General features: G+C 39.9%; 1 protein-coding gene across 1 annotated transcript in view; it reads right to left on the bottom strand.

Annotated features, from left to right (window-relative positions):
* The window catches only part of TSPAN13 (tetraspanin 13), a 32,424-nt gene extending 22,242 nt beyond the window's left edge, over nucleotides 1-10,182 (bottom strand). The window contains exon 1 of the mRNA XM_055314674.1: nucleotides 9,940-10,182. Coding sequence (XP_055170649.1) covers nucleotides 9,940-10,002 — 63 coding nt within the window. The 5' untranslated portion in view covers nucleotides 10,003-10,182. The remainder of the gene's footprint in view (nucleotides 1-9,939) is intronic.
* Nucleotides 10,183-21,049: the final 10,867 nt, after the last annotated feature.

The raw sequence follows: 21,049 nt of genomic DNA, 5'->3' as shown, positions 1-21,049 counted from the left end.
CCTGCTCTGGGCTACCTACTTCTGGACATCTACCTACATGCAAATAATAAAGATTATTTTAAGCAGCAGTAGCTGGGTTTCTATTACCTAGAGCTGGACTCTATTCCTAATATGGTGGTCTTTGGTTTTTGTGGTTTTTTTTGTTTTTTTTTTGTTTGTTTGTTTGTTTGTTTTAAAGCCAGTAAGATCTGCTCATTCCTAGGCTGGGGATCTGTTGTTTCTAATCTTAGAATAAAGTCCAAGTCCCAAGCTAACACATCCAAGGATGTGAAGAGCCTGGATCACTGCTGGAGGTAATTCATTAGCCACTATTCCCCACCTCCAGCCATACTACAAATTCTTCTAATGAGCCTTCTATACTTTAGGTGCCATATAAGCAAGGCACATGTTTTTCTAATATTCCTAGCACCTGGCAAAGTGTCTGGTAGAGAAGAGGTACTCAAAATACACTGCTGAATGAAAGAGCTCATGATATTGCTCATTACTCTTTAAAGACAGATAAATGTTTATTCCCTAATCGATTTAATATTTGAGGGAAAGAAATTTAGCCTAATGTTTCAGATTATCTTTATATATAACCAACAAAAAAGATCTACATTCTTTCATGAAAATCCACATTTCAAAATAAGATGCAAAGAGAAACTTGAATTATCCCTAAAATAGTTCTAATTACTTCTACATTATTTTTTTTTTAGTATCTGAATTGTACCAAAGTGAATTGCTTTGAGGACAAAAGAGGAATATAGAACATTTGAAAAAACTGTATTCAATTTTGTATTAAATTATTTAAAAATGTTTTGTCAGGACAAAAATAGGAGAGAGAAGTTGTGATAGTAGTGGAGGGTAAGAAATTTTACATGGGAATCAGGTTTAGAGGGACTATACCACCAAAATGTACACAAGCATCCACAGACACATAAAGAAAGCAAAGGCCCCAGACTATCTTCCCTGTATATGCTTTAATATTCATCATGAGTAATTACATTTGAATGCTAAACTATCCCTCTGAACTTCTACCTAATGTGAAAAACTGCAGAACAACTCAGGGATGATCAGGCATGTGTTTCTATGATGCCAAATAGCTGGATAGAAATTTGAAAATTCTATAAATAATCTAGATATTGCTAAATGTCCAGACATTTAGTGTTGACGCCAGGACCTCAGTTCCTTGTTTCATTTGAAGAATGAAAATGAAACAAGGAAGCCTGAAACGACTTTGCCACGTATTTTTCTTCCTTATGTTTTCCATGGTGCCAAGCAGATTTGATATTTCATCGGGCACGAAATACATATACATATTACATAACATCTGCTAAGAAGAAATTATATAACAGGAATTAAAAGTAAGGGATCTTGACTTGTCGTGTTCCAAAGATACCAGTTTGAGGTGGCACTCACAGCTGCCAACCAAGTTCAAAAGGCACCCTACCCCTTCCTGCTGTGGAGTTCTGGGATATAAGAAGTGGAGTTATGGGCACAATAGCCCCGCACTGATTCTTTCATTCAGTTAATTCAACATCAACCATATGCCAGGGCTGTATTGGGCACTCAGCAGAGGAAAAGTAATTAGGACCCCATATTATTGAGGGGCAGAGCATTTGTCACATGAAAAGCAGGTTAGCTGCTCTTTCCAATGACTTCACTGACCAATTCAAGGACAAGTCTTAGTCCTCATCTTACTTAGCAGCATTGGAGACAGATGTTCAAATCTGTCTCCATAAAATGACTTGCGCTTGGCTTCTAGGGTACCAACTTCTACAGGTTTTCCTCTTACCTTCTCAGACTCCTTTCCTGGTTCCTTCTTGTTTCCTGAAGCTCTTCCTGAAGTCATTCCATAGATGACTGCACTTCTCCATCTATCCTCACTACCCTGTGGATCTCATCCAGTACTAATTCTAAATACCACTGTCTATGTTGACAGCTCCCAGGATTTAAACATCCAGGTACTCCTTTCCCCTGAACCCCATTGTTGTTAGTCTAACTGCTTTATGACATCTCCATTTGAGTATGTGATTGGCATCACATCTAATACTGAACCCCCCCTCTTCCTCCCAAAGCCTTCTCCACCCACAATCTTCCTATTAATAGAAGATCCATCCTGCCAGTTGCTTAGGCCATAAATCATGAGTAATTCGTGCTTCCTCTCTTTTTCTCATGCCCTGTTCCAATCCACCAGAAAATATGTTGGCCCTACTTTCAAAATACACCTCAGATTGGACTATTTCTCTTACATTGATATCACACTGGTCCACACCCTCCACATCTCTTAATTACTGCAGTAGTCTTATATGTGATCTACTTCCCCTGTTGTCCATTATAACCCATTCTCAATTCAGAAGCTAGACAATCTCTAAGTGAAAAATCAGACCCAAAGCTACCAATAGCTACCCATTTCACTCCATATAGAAACTCTAATCTGTCCAGTGGTCTCAAGGCCCTTCATCATCTGCATCTTACACTTTCTCCGACTCATATCCTACACCATTCCACCCGCTAATCCAGTCTCAGTCACAATGGACTTATTTCTGTCCCTTGCATAAACCAGGAATACTCCTCTTCCTCGATCTTTTCAAAGCTTCATCTCTCTGGAATACTTTTCCTAGATATTTGTCTTTCATCGCCTTCAAATCCTTGTCCCAGGGTTGTCGTCCCAAGCAGGTTAATCCTGACGATATACTAAATACACACTTATCCTCCCTACCCACCCACAGCCTCACTATTTTTCATTCTTCTTGCTCTATTTTTCTCCACAGCACTTTCTTACCTTCTCATCTGATGTGTAATTTACTTATTTGCTTATCGTCTACTCATTCCATACATGTACGACCCATGAAGGCAGCACATTCTGGTTTTGTTTACTGCTCTTGATGCTCAATTAATATTTATTATGGGAATGAAGAAAAGAAATAAAATTATTTAGGTTCATCTTATACTTATTTTGGACTAATAATTACATAGTAGACTAATAATGTAAAAAACCCTAGCCAACTAGGATGTAGAGTACAATTTTATAGAAAGTGGATTTGTTTATAGGAAACATTATTTGAAAACCTGAGAAGTATATGAAAGATTGGCTAACAACAGAGGCTAAAAGTGTATTTCAAGAAACATATTAGATCCTACCAGGGATATATAAAAGTAATGCGTACTTATTATTATTTTCTTTTTTTTTTTTTATTTATGATAGTCGCACAGAGAGAGAGAGAGAGAGAGGCAGAGACACAGGCAGAGGGAGAAGCAGGCTTCATGCACCGGGAGCCCGACGTGGGATTCGATCCCGGGTCTCCAGGACCGCGCCCTGGGCCAAAGGCAGGCACTAAACTGCTGCGCCACCCAGGGATCCCCTTATTATTATTTTCTAACCCAAAGCTGACTTTCAAGTTTTAAAATACTTGGCTGCCTTCTAGATTTAATTTTGAATAAATTATCTTTTTTAAAAATATTTTTTTCATTTTTTTATTTTTTTATTTAGAGAGAACAAGCATGAGGGCAGGGGGATGAACAGAGGGAAAAGGAGAGAGAGAGAATCCCAGACTCCACACTGAGCGTTGAGCCTGATGCAGGGCCCAATCTCACAATCCTGATCATGACCTGAGCTGGAATCAAAAGTCAGATGTTCAGCTGGTTGAGCCACTTAGGCACCATAATCTTTTTATGATTAAATATAATTATTTTATCATTTTTATGAAGTTTTCATTAGGTATGTTTTGCCCCTGGTGAAAAGGGGGCAACTGATTCTATAAATTCAAGGAGTATTTCGAGTATAGCCTCTTTTTTTTTTTAAGATTTATTTATTTATTCATGAGAGAGAGAGAAAGAGAGAGGCAGAAACACAGGCAGAGGGAGAAGCAGGCTCCAAGCAGGGAACCTGACGGGGGACTCGATCCCGGGGCTTCAGGATCAGGCCCTGAGCTGAAAGCAGCGCTAAACCGCTGAGCCACCTGGGCTGCCCCTAGCCTCCGTTTTAAAAAAAAGGATGCTACACACTGAAGGATCCAACAAGGAGAAAGTTATAACTTCTGTGAACAATAACAAAAACAAAGGGGGGGGGTAATGTTTTAGCTAGAGTAAAAAGCAAACACAAAGCTATCTACAATATGGAGAATCGGTATGGTCAAAGGCAAAGACAAAGTAAAACAAAATCTTACAATAGGGACTCTCAGCCCTCGCTGTAATTTAGAATTAGGTAGGAAGTTTGAAAAAGATTTAAAAAAAAATAATCGCATGCCTTCCCTTTCTCCCTGGAATTGACTTAGTCTGGAGTGGTACTCAAGTATCAAGTTTCCCAAGTAAAAATTTAAGGAGGGATCCCTGGGTGGTGCAGAGGTTTGGCACCTGCCTTTGGCCCAGGGAGCGATCCTGGAGACCCGGGATCGAATCCCACGTCGGGCTCCCGGTGCATGGAGCCTGCTTCTCCCTCTGCCTGTGTCTCTGCCTCTCTCTCTCTCTCTGTGTGACTATCATAAATAAATAAAAATTAAAAAAAAATTTAAGGAAATAAGGGGCTGTATCTGAGGAACTTCACAAAGATGGAGCAAGGTGTTCTAGGTTGAGGGCAGGGGATCAGCAAAAACAGACAACAAAGAGCATTTTGTGTGGAGAATTCTCTGTGGCTAAAATATGTAAAGGGCTGCAAATGAGAGGGGCAGATGGTGAAAGATCTTGAAAGGCAGGCTCAAGAATTTGGGTTGATTCTCTAAGAGTTTTCATCTGTTATCACAAATGGGTTTGGATCACTCATTTTACAATGGTAAAAAAAAAAAAATTGGAGTATAAATTCAGGTGAAATGTGACATGAACAAGGAGGATCTAAACCTAACCTACCTTCACCAGTCCTTCAAACGTGTTTGAAGTGATAATGGCCCATTTTTAAACCACTTTAAACTGTATGTACATCAAGCCACTGAAATACACAAATCTCACTTCTCAAATATGGGCTGATATACAATTTTTCCCAAAATGAATTGTTTCATTCTTTGCAATGCCTCATATGTTGTTAAATTTTATGGAAAGTCAATAACCTCACTTCAAGTGAGAAATGGCCTAAATAGCACATTTTTGTTTCTGTTTTTAAATCAAAAGTTGGGAAACATTACAAACATGTTTGGCACAAAGGCAGCCTATAAATATCAGCCCAACAGCATCACATGAAAACTCTCAGGTTCTATAAACAGTGAATCATTTTTAAATCAAAATACAAGAAAATAATTAGCAACCAGTTAAATATTTTAAATTCATTCAGAGTCCGAAGGAGAACACAGAAATAACATAAACCTAACCACACATGAAAATATTAAAAAAGAGTAATTTGAAAAATTATGATCAGATTTTTGAAAAATGACATCAGTGCAATCATTTGAAAGTAACAGCAATAAGTAGATTTTTTTTCTTTGGCTGAAGTACTAGTGTTTCTTTTATTTTCAAGTTAAGACTAAACAAAATTAAAGTTTTCCAACACTCTAATGACCAGAATGGGACTCAAATAAATGTACGGGTTAATCATTCCATATTTATACTTACTATACCTCAGTAATTTTTTCTTACAACTAAAAGATTAATATTACTACTTTGAGGGCATGAACTCCTGCCTCCATAGGGCCCGCCTGAGTAAACAAACACCAGCTAACATTAAGTGCTAGAAATCCCAACAGCTTGTGTTCCTTATCATATGCAGGTTTGTAATTAAGAAATTTAAAATAAACTTTTCTTCTTGAAGTTGTAACAATTTATTTTTTTTCTCTGTAGTGTACCCAAGCATTTATCCATCTTTCCATCTTATCCTAAAACTCATGAGGCAAAAATGAAAAATATCATCACTAGCTTATAAATGGAAAAACTGAAGCTCGAATAAAGTAAGCTGTTTGCCCAGGGTTAAATTCCAAGTAAGTTGTAGAGTTGGTATTCAAAGTTTGGTTTTCTTCTGAACTCAATTATTTCTCTCCCTGTTCACTGTAGAGATTTTTTTTTTTTACCTTTACATATGGTATAGTTTATCTGTTTTAAGACCATACAGTTTCAGATATTCAAATGTAAATTATAAATCTAGGTCTTAGAATGGATGTAAATTAGTATAACTTTTGAGTCTGTATGGAGATTTCTCCCAAAGCAAGAAATAAAAAAAATTAAAAAAAAAAGCAAAGGTATAGGAAAAAAATTCCAAAAATAAAAAAATCATTAAAACAAACTTGGAAAGGATTTAGAAGAATACAGAAAAAGAAACAAACTTCTGAAATGACCCTTCTTATTTTAAGATCACAGTTATTCATGTTCTTTATATTCTCAAAACTATGCATATATATGAATAAGTATTATACATAATATTTAATACCTGTGTTAAAAATCAGTAGTGCAACTCCTAAAAGTCTCTTCTCCTCTGCTCAGGAAGCACATGGACATAAATTATCAATCTTCTAAATGTTAACACATTTTAAAATAACATTTATTTCATATTCTTAAGATTCCCCACAAATCAAAAGTATTTTTAAAAAGTTGTTTGTCACTGTCAAAACATTTCCAATTAAAAGTATTCTAAAATAAATTATTAAACATGAAACAGACCATTTTCCCAAAGTAGTTTTCATTTGTGTTTATATCCTAAGCAATATGAAAAAGAGTCCCGCTCTTTCTACATTTTCCCCAATTTCATTATACCTTTTTCACTCCAACTTCTCTAAGCCACAAAGCTGTCCCCTAGTCCTAAACTGTATGGTACCTACAGTCAGTCATTCCCTCAAATCACATTTAATTGCTCCACTGCATGTATGCAAACTAGATCCTGTTTTCACCAAGCAGGGAGGTATTTGCCTTTGTATGTGTTTATTACTCCCCACAGTTCTTAGCAGAGTATACCCATTAGGCAAATATTTATTGACTGAATAAAGCTCCTGAGGTCATATGGAGAAAAGACAGTAAATTAAAAAAAAAAAAATTTAAAGGCTTCATAAAGCCGTATTGATTTTAAAGCCCAGTTTGGTTCACTGCTGTCTTCCTAAACTGAGAACAATGCCTGTCGTAAATAAAGATTTATTGAGTAAAGAAATGTTCAGCTTCTTTAAATATGCAGAAGTTCTGAAGCCAGTCTTTCTCTTTCTTATAATACCGTGAAGGTGCAAGGAAGAGAATTCTATTTCTCCTCTTCCTACCTTATCTATAAATAGTTTATATTCACTACACTAATTTAAAGTTATTCGGTAGTAGGGATCCTATTGACTAAAAAGCCAAACCATAGATAACAAGAATCAGCTGCCTCTTCGGTTAGTGACCAGAAGTCCACGACAAGTTTGGGGGATGTTCCTTCCAAGCCATCTTAGTGACATGCTTTCTAGCCTGATCCTGAATTCTGCTCTCATCTTAGGTTCATCAGCAGGCCCCCTGAGCATGTGGACAGTCTGGTTTGGAGAGTCCTAAGTTCCTCAAGAAAATTCTTCAACACCAGAGCAGGCCATGGCCTTTACACCTGCCACTCCCATATGCAATCGTGGTTTCACTAACAGTTTTAGAAATGACCTCAGACTCAGTCCTGAAATGCTGTGCATACTTCAAAGGCAGTTACCCTGGTGGGATTGGAACTTGTGAAAGGTCCTTTGTACCTTAGAAAGAAATGTCTCCTAGGTCTTCAGCTTCCACCCTACCCCCAAATACTTCACACTTCTCATCTTAAAAATGTTGAGGGAGAGACCAGGGAAGATATGGAATCTTAGTAACAGCGGCTCAGTTTCAGCATCTATTTAAGACCTGGTCCAACTTTTACCTTCCACTTAGCTCCAATTTAAACTGCCGGCCTTACTTAAGCTTTTTCACAATGTATAAGTCGACAGTAATTCATTTCTTAAAATATCTTTCTTATCTAAAAAGTCCAGGATTTAGAAGGATGCTAACCATTTTATAGCCTTGTGAATTTCTAATTAATTAAGGCTTACTGCATAGCTATTAAGATCAATAGAATACACTTTGAAGGTCAAGTTGGATTAGATATAAAAGTCAAAATGTTTCTTCAGAATCTCCTTTCTCGGGATCCCTGGGTGGCTCAGTGGTTTAGAGCCTGCCTTTGGCCCAGGGCGTGATCCTGGAATCGAGTCCCATGTTGGGCTCCTCGCATGGAGCCTGCTTCTCCCTCTGCCTCTGTCTCTGCCTCTCTCTCTGTGTGTCTCTTGTGAATAAATAAATAAAATCTTAAAAAAAAAAATCTCCTTTCTCCTTGCTTTCCTGATACACAGTAAATACAACTAGAAATGACATACCTTGAAAACAGCTAGACTTAAAAATAACCTGCCTTTAATATATATAGCACATTAATCTGTATATCTAATGCACATTAATTTATATAGACCTCTCTCAGTCAAGTAAGCATGCAAGCAGACATTATGGGGTAAATGCCTGGTGAACAGATGACTAAATCATGGGGTGGGGGCAAAATTCAGGGCACAAAATGGTGAACTTGAAGTTCTAAGCTGGCTATTAGTGCTAATAAAAGAAAATACCTGGAGAATTGGTCAGCACTTAATAATCAATATGATATATATGCTTCAGGTGAGACAAATGTGGATACCGATCTGAAACTTGACATGAGTCTCCAATTACAAGGCCCTGAATCACCAAGTGTTTTACAATTCCCCTCCCCCATGTCTACTATCAGTGACCATGTGATTAGATTCCTAGAACTAGCCAGAGAAACATACTTTATTCCACTGTCTTGCCTTCAAAGCTTTGCCAGCATGTTCATATACAAAAGAACAGTAATGGTAAAACGATCCAGCCTCTCTCTCCTGTTGGTGGACCACAAGGCAGCCTCTCCATTCCAAAGATGTAACCTAAGCTTGCACAGATGGCCTAGCTCTCTGCTAATGCAGGGGAGCTGGGTTTGTTTTCAGGGTGGGTGCTGCAAACCTCCAGGTGTATTTATAGAAGGGAGCAAGACTAGGATGGAGGGATGATGACAGAAGAGGAAGTTTCTTCCACCTGAGAGAGAAGCCTGTGGAAGGATCTGGATCCCCACAGCCTAGGTCCTATTCCCGACTCGCCAACCACCAGCCTTGAAAACTTATTAAGCCCCTTTTTTGGTCTGTTATCTTACGTATACAATGTAGACAATACCCCCTCGCCTCGGACGGCTGTCAGAATGAGGAATGAAATCATGAATGCAAAACCAGGGATGTGACAGGCAATCAATAAACAGCAACCTGCTCCCCCATCCCTCTGTTTGCCCAGAGCTGAGCCTCAAAAATCACACAGACTGTACCTTAAATCTAAAAGCCCCAAGCTTGTTAGCAGAGAAAGAAATGGCTTGGGTGGAGGAGGCTTGCTTATTCACTGGAGGATTTGGCTTAAAATGGAGTTAGGACATTAATAAGACGGGAGACCACATGGGAAAAAGCATCCAGTGTGAGCAAACGGACCACCCCCCCCAAAAAAAAAATTTTTTTTAGATAAATAAAGACAACCCTTTATGTAAGCACGAAACAAACTTCGGAAGCTGCGGATATCCTGTGAACCTACTCGGTGACCTCAGTTCAAGCCACAAGAGCACGGAGAGCTAACCGAGATGCACACTGCCCATATGCCGCGGTGTCGGGTTCGGATCACGCTGTTTTTGCAGAACTGTCCCCAAAACCCCGAGGCGGCTCTCCCGCCTCCAAACCCGCCCCCCACCCCACCCCGGAGGGGTTAGTTATCAGAAGGGATAGGGATGGGAGAGCGGGAAGGTCTGGTCGCAGGACTGAAAAACAAGGCGGTGGGAGAGGGGGCGGGGTAGAGAGGCGGCCGGGGGGCCAGAGGGACGGCGGCTTCACAATGAAGCAAAGGGAGAGACTGCGACAAGCGGCGGCTCGCGGTCCGCGGGGACGGCCGGGGAGGCCAGGGGCGCGCAGCGTGGGCGGGCGGGGAGGGCCGCCGAGCAGGTGCAGAGCCCCCCGGAGGAGGGGGCGCGCGCAGGGCACTCACCGTGTACAGCAGGTTGAGCGCGCACAGGCAGTTCTTGGAACACGCGAAGCCCCCGCAAACCATCTCTGCAGCCCGAGCTGCCTGCCCGCAGCCGCAGGTAAACGTGGCCCGGGCGGGGCCTCCGGGACAGCCTCTTTGTCCTCGCCTCCGGGGCCGGGCCGAGGCCGGGGTGGGGGGGCCCTGGGCTGGGGCTGCAGTGCGCTGCGCGCCCGCCGCGGCTCGAACCCGCTCTGGAACCTGCGGCCGCCGCAGCTGGAGCCGGAGCCGGAGCCCGAGCCCGAGCCCCGCCCAGCCCCCCCCCCGCTCGCCCCGCGCGCTGATTGGCCGCCGGCTGGGAACAAAGGTAGAAATATGCAAATAAGTGCGCTCCGCCGGCCCGCAGCGGGGAGGGGCGGGGCGGCGCGGGGCGCGGGGCGCGGGGGCGGGGGGGGGGAGGGCGGAGGCCTGGGGACCTCGCTCCGGGCCGGGCCGTGTGACAGCGACCGGGCTGCGGCCTCCCGGGGAGCAGGTGGGGAGAGGGCGGGGCTGGCCGCAGATCCACGCTGGCAGGGAGGACTATGACAGCACCTCTCCGTTCTTGGCCATGGGGATGACGTGGCACCATTTTGAATGAGGTTTTAAAATTAAGCACCTGGCCTTGTTTGGATGCAATAGTGGGAAAATAAATGAAGGAAGGGGAAGGATTTAAAAGAAGGGGGAAGGGAATGAAAGGGGTAAATAAGTCAAAGAATAAAAGGAGAGAATGAAATCTCTGCTTGTCTCAGAAAATGCATCAAGTACGTGGCCTATGCATGGGACTCCTGTCCGGGTCACATTTATTCCACGGGGATTTGCAAACTACCCAACAGCGACGAGGATGTGCATTCAAGAGAAAATCAGGAGAGATCATTTTTGTCTTTCAATCTTGAATTGCCATAAGCGTTTCTTTTCTCACAAGTAAAGGTTGCGAGTCTTTTAAATGCTAGAGTCTTGAGTCTGTTAACGCTACGGAGTGACTACTGTGGAAATACATCTTGTATCCTCAGATTCCTCAGCCACAAATTGAGTTATTATGGGGAGCACTTTTTGCAAGTGCCTGGCATGTGTCAGCTAGGATTAGTAAGAGGTAACAGTTTTTTAACCTACTGTGTTACAGCCACTAAGCTAAACCAATAAAGGCTTGCTTGTGTCATAGTACCTTCTACCAAAAAAGGTTCCTATTATATTAAGAAATGTTCAGATACGTATATGGAACCTAAGGGTTCTTGCTGAGTAAATTATGTGATAGGAAATGCTAAATATACGTTAAGTAGAACACTGCAGCTAATTGAAATAGCATTCGTGTAATTTCCTGTTCCCCTCCCACCCTCCCCAAACCTCACCGTACCAAGAAAACTCCATTGATTATTTAGCTTTTGTATTCCACATTAACTTTTTGTATACACCCAGAAGTATTCCAAAAATCAATCTGGAAAATGACCTTCCAACCCAAACAATAGGTGCTGCTCAGCTTTCCATTTTACTTTATTTTTTAAAGATTTTATTTATTTATTTATTAATGAGAGACACAGAGAGAGAGGCAGACACGTTGAGGGGAGCCTGATGTGGGACTCCATCCCAGGACCCTGGAATCAGGACCTGAGCTGAAGGTAGACACTCAACCACTGAGCCACTCAGGTGCCCCTCAGCTTTCCTTTTTTTTTTTTTTTTTTTAAGATTTTATTTACTTATTCATGAGAAACACAGAGAGAGAGAGAGAGAGAGAGAGAGAGAGAGAGAGAGGCAGAGGGAGAAGCAGGCTCCCTACGGGGAGCCCTATGTGGGACTCCTGGGTCTCCAGGATCAGGCCCTGGGCTGAAGGCAGCACTACACCACTGAGCCACCCAGGCTGCCCATCCACTTTCCATTTTAAAAGCCAGAGACATACTAAGGAGGTGCTAGCAGGGAGGTCTGTTCTTCCTCTTCTCATTCCTGGATGCCACCAATGTTGATACCACTTAATTGCTCCCCCAACCATGACAACTCTTCTTTGTCTTCTTCATAATACCCTCTCCCATCTCCTTGCGGGTTGAATCTCTTTCATCTCAGAGAAATGCCACCAATATATTGGTCAGGGGTCCAGCAGGAAGGATATGGCTCATTCAAATAGCATAATTGCAAAGAGTTTAATAAAGAGACTGTTTTAAAAAGTGTGGACAGGGTTAAAGGAAGCCAACAAAGGATAGTGGGACAGCTCAGATCTAGCAACAACAGGTATTTACGATTTCCCTTAAGTCTAAGTGGCAATTGAGGGAACAGTTACAGAAGCCAGACAAGAGCTGTAGCTGTAGAAGCATTGTCTGATTAAGAGTTATCGGCTTTAATAGAGAAAACCGAGGAACTACTGCAAACTGGAAAAAAAAAATAATGAATTTCTCTTTAGGATTTATAAAAGACCACCATTTAGGCCCATCCTATTAAGAATAAGCCAGATACACTACAAATTCATAGTTAAAAAATCAACAACAACAACATGGGGAATCTGGGGGGCTTAATCAGTTAAGCAACTGCTTTCAGCTCATGTAAGTCATGATCCCAGGGTCCTGGGATTGTGCCGCACATTGGGATCCCTGCTCAGCAAAGTCTTCCTCTCCCTCTGCCCCTCCTCCCAGCTTGTGTTCACACACTGTCTCTCTTTCAAATAAATAAAATCTTAAAAAAAAAAAAAATCAGAGAACTGAAGACCCAAAAATACCTAAAAGAAAAAAAATCCAGGAAGAAATAAGACATTCTTAGGAAGAAAAGTTCACAATTGCTTTTATCTCACATGGATTGGCTGTAGAAAGAAGACTGTGTGGAGTGAGAGACAAAGAGAAAATAGTTGACCATTTAACCATCTTTTAATGCCCACGTGTGAACTAGTGTGACAGTTCCAGGTTGCCTCAGCCCTAGAGAGAGTTTACAACTACTTGCCAGCTTTAACCCATGAGGGTGTTACACATTTTAAAGTCTGTCTAGGCAGCCTGGGTGGCTCAACGGTTTAACACTGCCTTCGGCCCAGGACGTGATCCTGGAGACCCGGGTTCGAGTCCCACATCAGGCTCCCTGCATAGAGCCTGCTTCTCCCTCTGCATGTGTCTCTGCCTCTCTCTCTGTATCTCTCATGAATAAATAAATAAACTCTTTTTTAAAAAAATAAAGTCTGTGTCAGAGAAGAGTGCTCTTTCCACACCTCTCTCAAGGTTCACAGATCTTCCCCAAATAAATAAATAAATAAATAAATAAATAAATAAATAAATAAATGTTGTTGTTAACAGCTGAGGTCAGGACAGGAAAGATGAGAAAGACCCCTACAGAGTAATCTGGGTTTTTAATGCAGGGCATTGGCTGCTGAAGACTAAGGGAGTAGCAGAAGAAAAAATTTCCTCTATGATATACTGTAACAGCCCTCCAAATCTAAGAGCATCACGATAAGGAGAGATCTCACAAGGACATGACTGAAGAACAAAGACCACTCCTCAGCAAACAAAATGGTAACAGCTAGATTGTAAACCACAGGATAACTTCCAAGGCTCAGAAAACTGGTGACTGGGCATAAAGTACAAAGACCTCCTTCCTATAGAAAAAATAGTCCCCAACATGCCCTCAAAAATATTTGAAGCCAATGCTGATTGAATCTAATTAAACCTGTAACAAATTCTGACCCAGCTCAACTATAGTTTAGACTGCGTTAGGCACCAGAGTAGCAGCCTGATAGAATAAGGCATGTACCATTTTCTGGGGGTAAATATTATTTAATTCACTCTCAGCAGTTCTTTTATATATACTATGACACAAAATCAAAAATTATGAAGGGGGGGGTGCCTCGGTGGCTCAGCAGTTGAGCGCCTGCCTTTGGCTCAAGGCATGATCCCAGAGTCCCAGGATCGAGCCCCACAATGGGCTCCCTGCGTGGAAACTGCTTCTCCCTCTGCCTCTCTCTCTCTCTCTCTGTGTTTCTCATGAATAAATAAATAAAATATTTAAAAAATTATGAAGGGTGTGGATGATCAAAAAATTTTGGCTTAAAAGAAGAAATGGTCAATAGAATCAGACCCAGAGATGATCCTAATGTTGGAATGATCAGACAGCTCCTGAAAACTCAAAGATAAACTAATGAATTTTACGTGTAATTTCTAGGTCCTTAAATAAGTCATTATTTAAGATTTTTACTTATTTATTTGAGAGAGAGAGCATGAGAAGGAGGAGGATCAGAGGGAGAAGCAGACTCCTCAGTGAGCAAGGAGCCTCCTGGGACCCTGGGATCATGACCTGAGCTAAAGGCAGACACTTAACTGACAGAGCCACCCAGGCAACCCCTTGAATAATTCTTTAATATGAAATGATTTTTAACAATTCAGGAGATTGGTGCACTCCATTATCCTCCTATGATGTTGCTGTTGTTGTTTTAAATCAAGGAAACAGCATTCTTATGCATTAATCCGAATCCGAGAAGAAGACACAAAGACTGGAAAGATGTACAAGAGATTTATTGGAAGAGACATATGACTTCCATGAAGTAGAAAAGGAAGGAAAGAAGGGACAAAAGGAGGGAGAGAGGGAGCCAAAGGGGAAGAAGAAAAAGGAAGGAGAGAGAGAAGAAGACGTTAGACTTCAGGGTAGTTATAAGATTTGGCAAGGCCAGAAGAGGGTCTTGGAGCCCAGATCAGATGTCCAAAAAATTTAGCACACTTCCCTGTAATGCAGCTGCCTCAGTATCCCTGCCTCAGTCGATCAGTGGATGAAAACACCAACACAAATGCAATGATGAATATCAGAGTATAACATTGGGACTAGCTTCAATTATGTTCTCCACAATTGACGTGAGAGGTGGATTTTCTTAAAAAATAACTCTAACTACATTTTCCCCTTATGTCCTAAAAATATTTCTGTAATCACATTTCAAACCATCTTTCAATTTTTCAGTCCTCATCATTTTATCAGGGAAGAAAATTCTCTAACTTCATCTGGGTAATCGATTTCAAGTTTTAACAAACATTTAAAAACACTTCATAAAAAAATAAAAATAAAAATAAAAATAAAATAAATAAAAAATAAAAACACTTCATGGGGGTGCCTGGCGGGCACTGTCAGTAGAGCATGTGACTCTTGATCTTGGGGTCATGAGTTCAAGCCCCATGTTGGGTGTAAAGTTTACTTAAGGAGAAAAAATAAGAGTCTGTTTTTAAAAAATGTTTTAATAAAAAAATAAATAAAACCCCTTCGTGGTTTAGATTTAGCTTGACATGTCTTAATTTTTTATTATTTTTTTTTTGCCATTCAAGTTTAAGGTCAACTTTTTTTTTTTAATAATTCAATACAAGGACTTCATTGTGTTCCATAAATCTTTTTTTTTTTTTTAAGATTTTATTTACTTACTCATGAGAGACACAAAGAGAGAGAGGCAGAGACAGAGGCAGAGGGAAGAGCAGGCTCCATGCAAAGAGCCTGATGCAGGACTCAATCCCAGATCCTGGGATCATACTCAGGGCCGAAGGCAAGCACTAAACTGCTGAGCCACCCAGACGTCCCTGTGTTCCATAAATCTTAAGCAAAATGACTCCCAAATTTTTGTACAGCATTAACTGCTCTACCAAAAGACTTCCTGGACTTCTCAGAAATATGAACATGAAATTAGATAAACATGAAATTGTTCACATGCATCCTATAGTCACATGAAATATCAGTGATATAGCGAATTTTAAATCACTTCAACTAAGTTGCTATAGCTAAATCCCAGTATATTTCCTGAAATATTATTAAATAAACCAAATGCCAATTCTTAAAATGTCTGTCAAGGATTTTAATGAAAATTGATCCAGGTAAATGATTTCTAGTGACAACTAGATTTTTTAAACACATTTTTTTGGCCCATTATTCCTCTGATATTCTGTCTCCAGGACAAATAAAGGAAAGAACTGTAGAATCTTTCCTTTGAAATGATTTGTAATCTTTTGAATTCAGTGAAGCATAAGAAGGGAGTTTCTTGGCCAAGAATAAGACAAAAGAAGCTGATCAATAGCTGCTTCGCTCCTTCCAGGTCTATCTCTCCCGCTATTTTCCCTGGTATCCTTTTTGATGTTTTGCCAGACTTTAGCAAATGAATGCGACATATTCTTCTGTCCTACAACAATATTGTCTCCCTTTTGCTATGTAGGATGTTTGACTAATTTTTTTTTATAAATTTTATTTATTTATTCATAGAGACAGAGAGAGAGAGGCAGAGACACAGGCAGAGGGAGGGAGAAGCAGGCATCATACAGAGAGCCTGACGTGGGACTCGATCCAGGGTCTCCAGGATCACGCCCTAGGCTGTGGGCGGCGCTAAACCGCTGCGCCACGGGGGCTGCCCTAGGATGTTTCACTATTAATGCCAAAGGATTTCAAATAATAATTCATTTTCAGAAAATTTCTTCCAACTTCAAATTAAACTTGAAGTTTTTTTTTTTATTTTTTCTTCTTTTTTAAAAAAATATTTTATTTATTTATTCATCAGAGACACACAGAGACAGACACAGGCAGATAGAGAAGCAGGCTCCCCACGGGAAGTCCAATCCGGGACTGGATCCCAGGACCTCAGGATCACCACTGAGCCAAAGGCAGATGCCCAACCACTGAGCCACCCAGGTGCCCCTGGTTTTTTTGTTTTGTTTTGTTTCTTTTACAAACCTTTTTTTATTTCCACATAATGTCAATGGGACTAAAATGTATGCATATATAGGACTATCTTGTCATATACTATGGCACTAAAATCTCAATTCTGAACTTCTGCGACTATTTTTAGTGGCATATTCAGCTATTTTACAATTCTGGGGCCTAATGGGCAAAACCAGCTTGATAGCCAGACAAATCCAACCAGACTACTTGATCAGCTGGCTATAATGAGGGGGGACAATCAGTTTTAAGGATGGGATAATCTGCTTACTCTTTGCCTCTGTTTTCTCCACATCCTCCCTTCCAGTTTTTTTTTTCATGTGATATCTTAATGATGTACCAAAGAGTACAATTTGAAATGAATTGACATTTTCAAGATTCCATCATACCTAAAAGAACTTTCTAGAAATCTACCCTATTGATTTGAAGGCCTGAATCTGTTTCCATTTTGAGTCTTGTAAAGCAGCATGTATTATATTTATTTAGTCTGATGGCTATGTCAGTAAATAATTTTTTATATCTGAAAACTAATAATAGTGCCTTAGCTAATACACGTATATCAGAGAAAAACAGGTAAAAATGAATAAGAAAAGGTGCAATTAAAGGAGTCAACTGAATTTATTTAAATAAACTGTCATTATGTTTGAGAAAATGGAAGGAAACCTGACATTTAGAAGGGTGATCAAATGTATTTAATACTTTTTAAAATTATCTTTCTGCCTCTTACCTATAAACAGTTTATGAATTCTAAAAGGAAGATTGATGTAGTATAATGTAGTTCCTGGCACACTAGAAATCATTCAGACTGGAAACAACTCAGATCCATCAATACTGGAAATGGATAATGAAATCATGCTACAATCACATAATGGAAACCTATCTCCAAACTGAAAGAGAACAGGATGCAGCTACCTCAACAATATGGATATGTCTTGCAAATACTGAGTTAAGAGAAAACAGAAGTACAAGAATGTATATTGTATGATTCCACTCATATAAAATTCAAAAATGTCTATTTTAATGCAGTATTTAGAGATGAATGCTGAAGAGCAAGACTAGAAACAAAAGCAGGGGATTGATAACAATAAGGTCAGGTGAGTCATGCATTTGAGGAAGTATGTGTGGAAACAGTGAGTGGAAAAAGGTAATGGGGGACTCCTGGGGTGTCAATCATGGTCCTAGAGTATCTCTTTGTGATTATACTGTGAAGAGTGGCGGAGCAGAAAAAAACTTACAGCATGAAGTAATCTCAGATTTTATATTATATAAATAATGTTATTGTTCTTCTAGAACAAAATAGTAAAACCACCTATGTATTTTCAAAATTGGTTTCTTGCACAAATTTTCCATTTGAACGGTAACTTTTTTAGGGAATGGAGCTAATAAGTTGATCTTTGTCACTTCACATCAGAGGGTTTTGTATATTAGCCGTTACTGCCATAAAGTGCCAATTGTGTCTTCATGATATTTTTGGCAAAGCCTACCAGGTACAATTTAGGGCAAAGAGACCTAGTTTTTGGAATTAAAAATGTGCCGAGTTAAGTCATATCCTGTTTACACAAGTTTAAATATACTGGCACAAGTTGTTAAAACTTTCCTGAAATAGGGAGCATGGTAAATTTTTTGAGACCATAAGAGTGGTCAGAAAATGTTTTCATTCTTTGTCATTTTATTAATGGATCCTAGTATATTGAATTCCAGGTTGAAATTTGTTTCTTCCTATGAGTTGAAAGGTCTTTCTATAATAAATTTTATATTATGGTGCTTTTGAAAATTCCGCAGTCTTTCTAATTCCTGATACTTTGAAGATTTTTATTTATTTAGGAGAGAAGGAGAGAGAGTACAAGCATATGGAGGAACAGAGAGAGAGAATCTCAAGCAGGCTCTTCACTGAGCATGGAGCCTGAGCAGAGCTTGATCCTATGACCCTGAGATCATGAACTAAGCCAAAATCAATCAATAATTGGACACTCAGCTGATTGAGCCACAGAGGTGCCCCTCCTGATACTTTGCTTATGACAATTTTTATTTTTTATGCTCTTTGGAAGCTTGTAAAATCTTCCCTTTGACCTCAGTTTTCTGAAAACTTGGAGGAGCTCTTGAAGAAAAAGGATACCAAAGTACAAAATAGAATGAACCTAGGTACAAAAAACAATTGTCTAAAATGGAAAAAAAAACACAACAAATTTTTAGATTTTAGATTTAATTTATTTTAGATTTTTAAAATAAGTACTACAAAATGCCCCCCAAAATCATATTGTTTGTATTAATTAACCACCTTATACAATTCTATAATACATTTCCCCTACATTTTGGTCTTACTTTATGATCTCTCCTTTATATTATAATCATTTTGTAGTATTTTCCACAAAAAGGATAGAAACCTAATTCAGTCTTTCTGCTAGCATGGTTGATCGAAATCTATTTATTATCAATAAGTTAGATTAACATTTTCTACTTTACAACTTACAGTCACAATTTATTATTGGTAATGCTATATATATTTGGGGAAACCCCCTAATCATTATCTATTTCTATAGAACACATTACCCTTGAATTTAATAGCTTAAAACAATAACCATTTTATTATATCTCACAATTGTATAGGTCAAGTATTTGAGCGGGGCTTGGCTGGCCAGTTCTTTTGCTCTATACACTATTAACAGGGCCATTTGGTGATATTCATGTAGCAGCCACACTGGTCTGGAGGGTCCATCTTCACATGCTGGGGTTCGCCTGGAACATTCTTTCTCCATGTCATCTCAAGAGCTCTCCATGCAATCTTTGTGAATTTACAACCTAAGAGCAAGGTGGACACTAACAATCCTCTTAAAGATGGGACTCAGAATTGGCCCAGTATCACCTCCACTGTACTTATCAAGCAGAGCAGTCATGGGCCAGGCCAAATTTAAGGGGAGAGAAAAATAGACTCAAACTCTTGATAGGAGTGTGGCAAAGATTTTTGTGGCTGTCTTTTTTTTTTTAAGATTTTATTTATTTATTCATGAAAGACACAGAGGAGAGAGAGAGGCAGAGACACAGGCAGAGAGAGAAGCAGGCTCCATGCAGGGAGCCTAATGTGGGACTCGATCCCAGGACTCCAGGATCATGGCCCTGGGCCAAAGGCAGGCACTAAACCACTGAGCCATCCAGGGATTCCCTGTGGCTGTCTTTAATCATAACACAGTGATTCTTGTCATGTATAAGCTACCTAACAAACCACCCCTAAAGCACAGAAGCTTAAAACAATAATTTATTATCAATTCTCATGGTTCTGTGTGTTTTGTATACTCAGCTTGGCATTTTCTCACTTGAGATTCCTCATTCTGTTGCTGTCATTAGGAGGCTAAAGTTAGAGTGATCTGGAGGCTCCAATTGGCCAGACATACATGATGGCTTCCTCACCACAGCCTCAGCTGGGATGGCTGAAGCAGGTGGGAATGGGGGTGAGCGGGGAGAGAGGGGAATGCAGGCTCTTCACGTGACTAGCATGAGGTTCGTCACACAATCTCAAAGTAACTGGACTTCTTACACAATATATAGCTGCTCCTGGAGTACATGTTCCAAGAGATCCAGGCAGAAGCTGCAAGAATTCTTAGAACTTAGCTTCAAAGGTCACCTAATCACCTCTATTCATACTTTATTGGTCAAACCCCTGATATGGGGGAGGAGACTCAGCCCTTATATAAGGGCAACCCCCCAGGAGGCCCTGGTGGCTATCTTTGATGCTAGCTGCCATTCCTTAACAAATTTATTTCATTTCAAGGCATTTCATAATTGTTTAATATTCTTGAATTGACAATACTCCATGAATTTGCATTGATGTCCGTGTGTAGTGAAATATGATGAATTCCATGTAATTCTGTCTGATATGAGAAAACTTCCATTTTGATGAGGTGTGGTTGAGACAGTAGCTTCCATTTACAATTTTACATATCTGATAACTGAAAAAAATTTTCTACAGATTTCTGGCCCTATAAATCACAAACCTTCTTTCTTTTTCATAGTCTTTTTGTGCTAGGTTCCATAGGAAAAATCCATAACACATTATGACTTCTGGCACTGCACCTTCATGTTTCATGGGGTGAGTTGACATAGTGTCAGTATGAATTCTCCTGGAAGCCATACCTACATGGGAATAGCTAAACTATATGTGAAATATATATGGACTAACTAACTACCTATGGAAATGGCTGCAGGCTACAAAACTATTCACACTAAGCCCAAACTAAATATATCCCCAACTCATCTTCCCCTAACTGAATCCAAATATGTTGACAGCCTCTACAAAGCCATTCAACAGGAAGAAGATTAGCAGAGGGAAAGTTGGAGTAGAGAGTCAGCTGATTAGGGTTAAAATATCTTATGTTTGTAAATTTTACAAAAACATTAATCTATTTGAACACATTGCTAGAATCCCTCCCAAAGCCTGTGAAAAAGATTTATTTCTATTTTTCTC

The sequence above is a fragment of the Nyctereutes procyonoides genome, unplaced genomic scaffold, assembly GCF_905146905.1.
Source record: "Nyctereutes procyonoides isolate TBG_1078 unplaced genomic scaffold, NYPRO_anot_genome, whole genome shotgun sequence".
Classification (NCBI taxonomy): Eukaryota; Metazoa; Chordata; class Mammalia; order Carnivora; family Canidae; genus Nyctereutes; species Nyctereutes procyonoides.
Note: the sequence above shows the minus strand (reverse complement) of the source record. Positions and strands in the feature narration are given on the sequence as shown.